Raw genomic sequence first — 10,939 nt, forward strand, 5'->3', positions numbered from 1 at the left:
TCAGTGTTTCCCAGCATGCATCACTGTGAGCAGCTCCTTCCTCCAGACACAGACCACACTGTAGTTTTTAGATGACTGGGTGTGAGGAGCCTTGTGTTAACAATGGGAGACCTGGGCTGACTAGGGAGGTAACTGCTGCCTATTTCAATTGTCTTATTACTGTGTTATTACATTATGGACAGCAGTGGTGCTCTGGCTCCCTCTTGTGGTCAGTGTGAATGATGGTAGTGTGTGCAGCTTGGCAGGGCACTGATGCCTGTTTCCAGGCTATACAAACACAGAGAGGGATTCAATCAAACACTAAGTTCACAGTTTAATAGAAGAGTGGATTAGTTCTATTTGTATATGTGTTCTAAGCGCTGCACTTCTGTTTCAATAAGTGGCCCAGACAGTTCTATGAGATCTGAGCTGTGAACACAGGTGGGACTTGATAGGGTTGGGTGACTCACAGTACAGTTAGATTATCCTTCCTGTAGTTTTATGTTTAGCCTCTCAGTGCTTTCCTGCTCTCTAGGAGGGGCATTAGAAATCTTCCTGTTCACAATGAACTGGCCCATAAGTGTTGAGACATGTGTGCCAGGGAGCTGCTGCACACATAAGGAATGAAGGAGACCAGGTGGGTAACAAGGATGACACAGGAGGCAAGACAATGAAGAATAAACTGCCTTCAATAACACTGATGTGCTGCTCCTTAATGAAAAATAAGAATTCCCTTTATTTATTTATTTTTATTTCAATTTAAATATATAAATTTTTATTATAATAGGTTATAACTTGAGGTATATCAACATTAACATTTTTTCAGTAATTACGAATAAAGTGTAAAATTCTATTTCAAAAGAAGACATGGTTTGTTAATTGTAATTAACAGTAAGTTGTTTCTTGATTTTCATCTTAACAATATGTTAAAGTTCGATGTTATTCATTTATTTTTAATATTAGATTTGAAAGTACATTAAAACACATCAAATTGACACAATGAAAAATATCCAGCTGGACTCCACAGTCAGACAGTGTAACTACACATCACTGCAATACTGGGCTTTGCTGTTTGCTGGACTTCTTTTTTAATATGTTGTCCAGTGGATCATAAATAAATCAATCTCAATATGCATACAGTTCAATTGTTTTAAAAAATAAACATCATTCTGTTTGGATATAGAATGTGTTGCTGATGAAGTGGAATCATTAAAAGAGTGAAATGAAAAAAGTAAATAATACAATTTGAAGTTAAATATGCAATTTATTTATATAAATATATTTACTGAAAGAGAAGCAAAATGTTTGGTTTACTTTATTTTCAGCTTGTATTTAATTATCAGAAAATGAACAATGTTCACCTGCAGTCCTGCTGAGGGAGGTTTTTGTACGGGTGTGTAGCACTGTGTGAACACATATCTACTGCTGGGGATGTGTAAACTCTGACAGTAGTAATCTCCTGCATCTTCAGCCTGGACTCCACTGATGGTCAGAGTGAAGTCAGTCCCAGATCCACTGCCACTGAAACGAGTTGGGATCCCAGACTGAAGGGTACTTGCAGAATAGATCAGGAGTTTGGGAGCTTCTCCAGGTTTCTGTTGGTACCAGGCTAGGTAGTTGTTATTGTACACCGCGCTGCTGACTTTACAGCTCAGAGCGACTGTGTCTCCTGGGAGAACAGATTTCACTGCTGGAGTCTGAATCACAGTATACTGTCCACTGGATTCTGAAAATAATAAATAATAACATAGAAAATTAGAATAAATTAGTGAATTAAATAATGAAAACGCATTACATTTCAGCACATTTTCATTTCATCTTTTTAATTTCCCTGTTTTACTTTGTATTAAGAATTGTCCCAGAAACAGATATTTCTTTAAACATGTTTTTCTAAATGATTCTTACCCTGAGTGCAGATGACAAGTGCCCAGATGAAGATGCTGATAAAAGTCATTGTTGTTGTGGATTCTGTTGCCATGAAGGGCAGCTCTCAATCATGAAGTGTTAAACTCACAGGGCTATAAACACTCCCAGAGCACTGAAGCATGTGCTGCCAATGCAAAGTGTCTTTTCTATGCAAATTGTCTTCCTTGGCACAGCAGCCACTTCTAGCCAAGCAGTGCTCTTAAGTTTAATCTTTTCTAACTGATGCAGTTTATTTGCCACTCGGAAAACAAATAGCTCATAGTTTTGTTTGTGTTGAGTTTGTACAAACACAGCTATTTCTCTCTCTTCTCCCTTCTCTCAAACAATTCATCTTAGCCACGGCTGTGATTATGTATCTTTGTTGCACAGTATGAATAATTATTAATTGTAAAATATTAAAATCAGACCTGCAGGTTAACAGATCCATCATAAACTTTGTGAAATCAAATCCATTCAAGAAGCGAACATTTTGATTTTGCACATTGCTAATATTGAGGGAAAAGTTTCCAGTTTTTTTCCTGTGGACACCCTGGACTGTCTCTGAGGACCCCAGGTTAAGAACCACTGCTCTGGATTAAAGAGCATCATTTTATTACTCTCTCTCTCCCTCTTGTGGTCACAGAGTGTAGTGCAGTCTGTGCTGATGGTCTGTGGAATTGCAGTAAAATCTTTTCCCATGCTGTTGTTTTTAGATGACTGGGTGTGAGGAGCCTTGTGTTAACAATGGGAGAACTGGGTGGTAACTGCTGCCTATTTCAATTGTCTTTTTAGTGTGTTATTACATTATTCATCCCCATGTTCTCTCTGGCTTTCAATGCTCTTCAAGCCTGCTATCTGTTATTAATTGTTGTCTAAATTGCTATTTCAGGTTTTTCACTCCATCTTATTCGTATAATTATGTATGACACACGCATCCACAATGTTTAGAAATCACATCCTCGCCTTGTATTTAATGTAATATGCTTGTATTTAATGTATTTGCATTGTTTTTTACTGTTTGTATTTAATGTACTATGCCCTGTATTTCACTTTATTTAATGTTTTAAGCATTGTTCCTCACTGTCTTGAAAAGCGCTTTGTGATGGTGGTCCACTATGAAAGGCGCTCTATAAAATAAACATTGATTGATTGATTGAATGATTGATTATGAAGAGCAGTGGTGCTCTGGCTCCCTCTTGTGGTCAGTGTTAATATCTGCAGTCTGTGCTGCTTGTCAGGTCTCTGTTTGATGTTTCTGACACGTCTCCAGGGTCCTGCTTCATCTGATTGCCACTCTAAAACTGCAGTGTCCTGTGCAGTGTCCAATCCCACATGTCATTTAGAAACAGTGAGACACTGATCCAGTGTGGGGAGTGGCAGTGCTCTGATAAAGGCTTGTGTGCCACTGGGCTCTGTTCAACAGGGCTGCTGTGGATTCTACAGGAGAGAGGGGGGCAGAGAGAAGCAGACAGCAGGAATACACACAGGCTCCTTCTTACTGCAGTGGGGAGGGGCTGGAGGAGAGAAGGGGTTGGGGCAGTCTGGGGTGTTAGTGGTGCTCTGGCTCCCTTTTGTGGTCACTATTAATATCTGCACTGTGTCTCTCGGAGGTCACATTAATGAGTGCACTTCATTCACTTGAACACAGAGCAGCTCCTGTGTTAGCTGTCACTGAATCTCTTTATTCCATGATTTGCTGTATTGAGCTGGAGGCTCAGAGAGTGTTTCCTCTTTCCTATCAGCTGTGTGTTTTGTGTTTAAACCTCAGAGCACTCTGGATATTTACTGACACCCTCCTCCCCTTTCCCAACTTGCTTTTTGCTCTTTCTTTTTGCATTATGAATCTATAGAGTCCTTTTATGTAACTGTAACACCCGCTAGGCAGGGCTTACGCAGAATTGAAATACATAATCACATTTGGAGTCGGTCTACACCAGATTAGTGCGTAAGACACTGGACAAATAAAACAGTGACAGGTTATTTTATTCTGAAAGCAAATCAAGGATGGGATCAGAAACACGGCCTCTTCCAATTAAAAAATAATCTTTTATTTTATTGCAGATAAAAAGAAATGGAATGTTAGCAGCAGATTAATACACAGCAGGAAACGTTCAGCACCAGAAGCACACTAAAGTGCGCGGTGCAATAAATACCTGTGAAAAATGATTGATTTAACATTGCAATCATTACAAATAAATACAAATATAAACAACGACCGCTCTGAAAACAGCACACAACACAAAACACAGCAGTGCACGCAGGCAGGGGATGTCGGAGAGCTGCATGCATCATTTTCTGCTGCTGATCAATCTGTAACCCCATTCAACATCATCTCCTGCTTTACCAGACAAGGAGCAGACAAAAGCCTCACAAGACTTGACTCGCTCCTTGCTTACAGTATATCACTCTGTTACCCCAGTCTGTTCGTTGACTGACAATGTCCTGTATGGTTGACAATGAAGTCAGAATGGTTTCTTCCTCTTTCAATGCGATGCATTGGTTGTATCAGCCTGTGAAAGCATGCATTCCACACAGAGCTTCACACTGATAGTGCCAAGTCCTTGCACATACAGCAGCTTCCACAGCTAAACATCTGGCTGTGTTCCTGTCAATGCCACACTTTATAGCAGGAAAACAAAACTGGTTAATTCACCATTGTGATATTTCAAACATTCTACATTTATTTAAAAACAGAGACCAAAACTTCAGACAACGGACGTGTTTCGACTCCAAAGAGCCGTCCTCAGTGTTTAAAAGAAACAAAGCAAACCCAGCCCTTAATATCGTTATTACCAATTAGTGAACATGATTAATCACAGGTTTGTTAAGCAGACAATTCATTATCACAGACATACACTTCATCAAGTAAAGTTTTCAATCAGATATCCCAACATCAATGATTGGCAAATAAGTTACAATTTGTAACCCAAACAAACCTTAATAGTTATTAATCAATTGATGAAGATGATTAGATACAGGGATTGTTAAACAGCCAGCTCATTACCACAAACATACACTTAATGAAGTGAAATTTACAATGAATTATCTAACCATCAACGATCTGCAAATTGAAACAAGAAACAAACCCCACCCTTAATATAGTTCTTTAAATTGCACAATGTTGAATTAACAATGTGTTTGTGTGTGTACTCCATGTTTTCACACTATCAACACTTTTCTGAGCATCAACGCACCAAATACAAATTAATGAAATGCTTGAACTTTCAGCGCGAGGTTTAAATTTTGTAGCATTACTGATACACTTTATAGAAATAGATTTTTATTCATATTTATTTCACTATATTTATTTATTTTATAGTTTCAATTAGAAATATATTAAATTGCTTTGAAGACATGTAAAGAAATAAAAAAATATATATATATGTTAATATTGAAATACGTTAATATGTGTTTTAATCCATAGATAGTTTTAAAACTTGTAACGCAATAGAAATATGTTGGATTGTAATATGCTATGTATGTATGTATGTATGCATGTATATATTTATTGATTTCCTTTAAGAGGAGTAACGTGTCTGATTTAGTTTATTTTCAGTTTGTATTTAAGTATCAGAAAATTAACAATGTTCACCCTTATCTTTTCCTTACTGTAGATAAATCAATAATTATATTTTCATTTTCATTTGAAACTAAATTATGAAATATAAATCCAATGTCAGCCCTTCAGCCTCTACAATGTATTAGAATACATGAATAATCAAGATATTTATCAGATTGATCTTGTCTTTTATTTTGAGCCCTTGTTATTGAGCTCAGTGTGTTTGTGTGCAGTTGAGCTCCTCCACAGGCCGGGTCCCGTTTCATTGCCTTCACCCTCAGCACCTGCAGTAGGTCCCAGCTGCAGCAGTGCAGTCGCTGTGCAGTCCTGCTGAGAGAGGTTTTTGTACGGGTGTGTAGCACTGTGTGAACACATCTTTACTGTTGAGGTAATGGTAACTCTGACAGTAGTAATCTCCTGCATCTTCAGCCTGGACTCCACTGATGGTGAGAGTGAAGTCAGTCCCAGATCCACTGCCACTGAAACGAGTTGGGATCCCAGACTGAAGGGTACTTGCAGCATAGATCAGGAGTTTGGGAGCTTCTCCAGGATTCTGTTGGTACCAGGCTAGGCGGTTATTACTATACTCAGCGCTGCTGACTTTACAGCTCAGAGCGACTGTGTCTCCTGGGAGAACAGATTTCACTGCTGGAGTCTGAGTCACAGTAATCTGTCCACTGGATTCTGTAAATAATAAATAATAATATAGAAAATTAGAATAAATGAGTGAATTAAATAATGAAAATGCATTACATTTCTGCACGTTTTCATTTCATCTTTTTAATTTCCCTGTTTTACTTATAAATTAAGAATTGTCCCGCAAATAGATTTTTTTTAATGTGTTTTTCTAAATGATTCTTACCCTGAGTGCAGATGACAAGTGCCCAGATGAAGATGCTGATAAAAGTCATTGTTGTTGTGGATTCTGTTGCCATGAAGGGCAGCTCTCAATCATGAAGTGTTAAACTCACAGGGCTATAAACACTCCCAGAGCACTGAAGCATGTGCTGCCAATGCAAAGTGTCTTTTCTATGCAAATTGTCTTCCTTGGCACAGCAGCCACTTCTACACAAGCAGTGCTTTTAAGTTTAAACTCATTTTCAGCTGATGCAGTTTCTTTGCCATTCAGGAAAAAACAACTAAAAAAAAGTTTTATCTTGCAAGCCAAATGGAAAAAAACATAGCTCATAGTTTTCTTTGTGTTGAGTTTGTACAAACACAGCTATTTCTCTCTGTTCTCCCTTCTCTCAAACAATTCATCTTAGCCACAGCTGTGATTATGTAGCTTTGTTACACAGTATAAATAATTATTAATTGTAAAATATTAAAATCAGAGCTGCAGGTTAACAGATCCATCATAAACTTTGTGAAATCAAATCCGTTCAAGAAGCAAAAATTTAGATTTTGCACATTGCTAATGTTGAGTGAAAAGTTTCCAGTTTTTTCCTGTGGACCCCCTGGACTGTTTCTGAGGACCCCAGGTTAAGAACCACTGCTCAGGATTAAAGAGCATCATTTTATTACTCTCTCTCTCTCCCTCTTGTGGTCACAGAGTGTAGTGCAGTCTGTGCTGCTTGCTGTGGAATTGCTGTATCAATCCATCAATCAATCTTTATTTGATATAGCACACTTCACAATACATCGTCTCAAGGCAGTGTGTAACAAAGTGTAACAAAACAGTCATTTTTGTTTAGTAATAAATAAGTAAATGAATAAATAAATAAAAACAGGCAATAATCATACAGGCAATAACAGATAATAAAAATATTCAATATAGAGATAAATTAAAATGCAGTACATTACAGGCAGTAATTAATATTAAGATGTGAATGATAGATTATAAAAGTGTGTCTTTAATCGGGTTTTATAAACTGCAACAGTTGGTGCCTCCCTTATAGAAACAGGCTATCGATTCCATAGTTCGGGGGCCCTAAAACCAAATGCTCTAGCACCTGCATTCTTTTAAAAATCTGAGGATCAGTCCTGGGATCGCAGTGGTCATCTAGATATATATGGTATCAAAATATCATTTAGATAGGAGGGAGCCAAACCGTTTAATGCTTTGTAAGTAATAAGCATGACCTTAAAATCCCCCTTGACCCTTACAGGAAGCCAGTGCAGGGCTGCCAATACCGGTGTAATGTGGTCATGTCTTTTACTTCCTGTTCAAACCCTGGCAGCAGCGTTTTGCACAAGCTGCAGTCGGGATAACACAGACCTGGGAATACCAGAGGAAAAAGCATTGCAATAATCTAGTCTGGATGTTATGAAAGCATGCATCACCCTCTCTGCATCTTCCATGGAAAGAAAGCGCCTTAGCTTAGCAATATTTCTCAAATGAAAAAAGGACACTTCAGTTCATTTTTCTAATATGAGGTTCGAATGAGAGAGATGGGTGAAAAGTTACACCCAGCTCAGCCAATTGTGCGCTGCCCTGACGGGGAGGGCTCGAGTCGGCTGGGTAATCCTTGTCTCACCGCACACCAGAGCCTCCTGTGGGTGGCCGGGCGCCTGCGAGCCATCTGTGCTTCACCGGACTGCGTTGTCCTCCGACGCGATAGGTCTGCTTGCTTAGCTGTGGGCTTGCAGTGTGAAAAATAGAGGTCAGCTTGACAGAGCATGAGTCACTGCGGGGGTTGCAGCGGTGAGACAGGGGCTTCAAAAAACAAAGGATATTCCAGATATGGAGAAAAATGGGAGTAAAAATAATTGGCCAGATTTCTCACTTCAGATCTCAACTTAAATGGAAAGCTGTCAAGAGGAAAAACATCTGAATTTGTATTGTTTAATTGATTTTTTGATCCCAATAACATTACCACTGTTTTATCAGAGTTCAACAACAGATATTTCCTTGACATCCATTGCCCAATGTCGGCAAGATAGATAGTAAGGATATTTGCAATTGAGGTGTCACCTTGTTTAAGGAATGAATATAATTGAGTATCATCTGAATAGCAATGAAAATTGATGCCATGCTACAGATAACATCACGCAAAACTGTAACCTCTATGCTGACACACAGTGATGTGAGTCTGCAGGAATAACTGAGGTGTGGGACAGACAGCTTACAGCAAATCTCAGAGAGGAGAGCAAGGGGAGAATCATTGTGTTTAAAATGCTGGCCTGCTAAAGAGACATTTTAACATTCTTTAATATTCATTGGCAGGGGTGGAAGTTGCAGATGTTGAGATATTAGAGTCAGTGTTTCCCAGCATGCATCACTGTGAGCAGCTCCTTCCTCCAGACACAGACCACACTGTAGTGTTTAGATGACTGGGTGTGAGGAGCCTTGTGTTAACAATGGGAGAACTGGGCTGAATGGGGAAGAAACTGTTGCCTATTTCAATTGTCTTATTACTGTGTTATTACTTTATGGACAGCAGTGGTGCTCTGGCTCCCTCTTGTGGTCAGTGTGAATGATGGCAATGTGTGCAGCTTGGCATGGCACTGATGCCTGTTTCCAGGCTATACGAACACAGAGAGGGATTCAATCAAACACTAAGTTCACAGTTTAATAGAAGGGTGGATTAGTTCTATTTGTATATGTGTTCTAAGTGCTGCACTTCTGTTTCAATAAGTGTCACAGACAGTTCTATGAGATCTGAGCTGTGAACACAGGTGGGACTTGATAGGGTTGGGTGACTCACAGTACAGTTAGATTATCCTTCCTGTAGTTTTATGTTTAGCCTCTCAGTGCTTTCCTGCTCTCTAGGAGGGGCATTAGAAATCTGCCTGTTCAGAATGAACTGGCCCATAAGTGTTGAGACATGTGTGCCAGGGAGCTGCTGCACACATAAGGAATGAAGGAGACCAGGTGGGTAAAAAGGATGACACAGGAGGCAAGACAATGAAGAATAAACTGCCTTCAATAACGCTGATGTGCTGCTCCTTAATAAAACATAAGAATTCATTCAGGAATGTATTAATTGCTTATTTATTTATTTGTATTTAAATTTAGATACATTATTTTTTATTATAATAAGTTATAATCTGAGGTATATCAATCAAGTATTAACATTATTTTCAGTAATTGAAAATAAGGTGTAAAATTATATTTCAAAAGAAGACATGGTTTGTTCATTGTAATTAACAGTAATTTGTGTCTTGATTTTCATCTTAACAATATGTTCAAGTTCAATGTTATTCATTTATGTATTAATATTAGTTTTGAAAATCCATTAAAACACATCAGATTGACACAATGAAAAATATCCAGCTGGACTCCACAGAGTCAGACAGTGTAACTACACATCACTGCAATACTGGGCTTTGCTGTTTGCTGGACTTCTTTTTTAATATGTTGTCCAGTGGATCATAAATAAATCAATCTCAATATGCATACAGTTTAATTGTTTTAAAAAATAAACCTCATTCTGTTTGTATATAGAATGTGTTGCTGATGAAGTGGAATCATTAAAAGAGTAAAATGAAAAAAAAAATAATACAATTTGAAGTTAAATATGCAATTTATTTATTTATATACATTTACTGAAAGAGAAGTAAAATGTTTGGTTTACTTTATTTTCAGCTTGTATTTAAGTATCAGAAAATGAACAATGTTCACCTGCAGTCCTGCTGAGGGAGGTTTTTGTACGGGTGTGTAGCACTGTGTGAACACATATCTACTGCTGGGGATGTGTAAACTCTGACAGTAGTAATCTCCTGCATCTTCAGCCTGGACTCCACTGATGGTCAGAGTGAAGTCAGTCCCAGATCCACTGCCACTGAAACGAGTTGGGATCCCAGACTGAAGGGTACTTGCAGCATAGATCAGGAGTTTGGGAGCTTCTCCAGGTTTCTGTTGGTACCAGGCTAGGTACTTGTTATAGTACACCGCGCTGCTGACTTTACAGCTCAGAGCGACTGTGTCTCCTGGGAGAACAGATTTCACTGCTGGAGTCTGAATCACAGTATACTGTCCACTGGATTCTGAAAATAATAAATAATAACATAGAAAATTAGAATAAATTAGTGAATTAAATAATGAAAACGCATTACATTTCAGCACATTTTCATTTCATCTTTTTAATTTCCCTGTTTTACTTTGTATTAAGAATTGTCCCAGAAACAGATATTTCTTTAAACATGTTTTTCTAAATGATTCTTACCCTGAGTGCAGATGACAAGTGCCCAGATGAAGATGCTGATAAAAGTCATTGTTGTTGTGGATTCTGTTGCCATGAAGGGCAGCTCTCAATCATGAAGTGTTAAACTCACAGGGCTATAAACACTCCCAGAGCACTGAAGCATGTGCTGCCAATGCAAAGTGTCTTTTCTATGCAAATTGTCTTCCTTGGCACAGCAGCCACTTCTAGCCAAGCAGTGCTCTTAAGTTTAAACTCTTCTAACTGATGCAGTTTATTTGCCACTCGGAAAACAAATAGCTCATAGTTTTGTTTGTGTTGAGTTTGTACAAACACAGCTATTTCTCTCTCTTCTCCCTTCTCTCAAACAATTCATCTTAGCCACGGCTGTGATTATGTATCTTTGTTGCAC

At 38.4% G+C, this 10,939-nt stretch overlaps 2 gene segments (V, D, J or C); both read right to left on the bottom strand.

Moving 5' to 3' along the window:
* Positions 1–1,325: 1,325 nt before the first annotated feature.
* Positions 1,326–1,977, bottom strand: LOC131703212 (Ig kappa chain V region K29-213-like; the record flags this gene model as incomplete). The annotated part of the segment is given in 2 exon segments: positions 1,326–1,705; positions 1,885–1,977. Coding segments are annotated over 2 exon segments (453 nt in total), but the record flags the coding sequence as incomplete, so codon positions are not given.
* A 7,962-nt stretch (positions 1,978–9,939) lies between these two features.
* Positions 9,940–10,645, bottom strand: LOC131703221 (Ig kappa chain V region K29-213-like). The segment is given in 2 exon segments: positions 9,940–10,372; positions 10,552–10,645. Coding segments are annotated over 2 exon segments (489 nt in total).
* Between the last annotated feature and the right edge of the window lie 294 nt (positions 10,646–10,939).

This window comes from Acipenser ruthenus, chromosome 32 (assembly GCF_902713425.1).
Source record: "Acipenser ruthenus chromosome 32, fAciRut3.2 maternal haplotype, whole genome shotgun sequence".
Classification (NCBI taxonomy): domain Eukaryota; kingdom Metazoa; phylum Chordata; class Actinopteri; order Acipenseriformes; family Acipenseridae; genus Acipenser; species Acipenser ruthenus.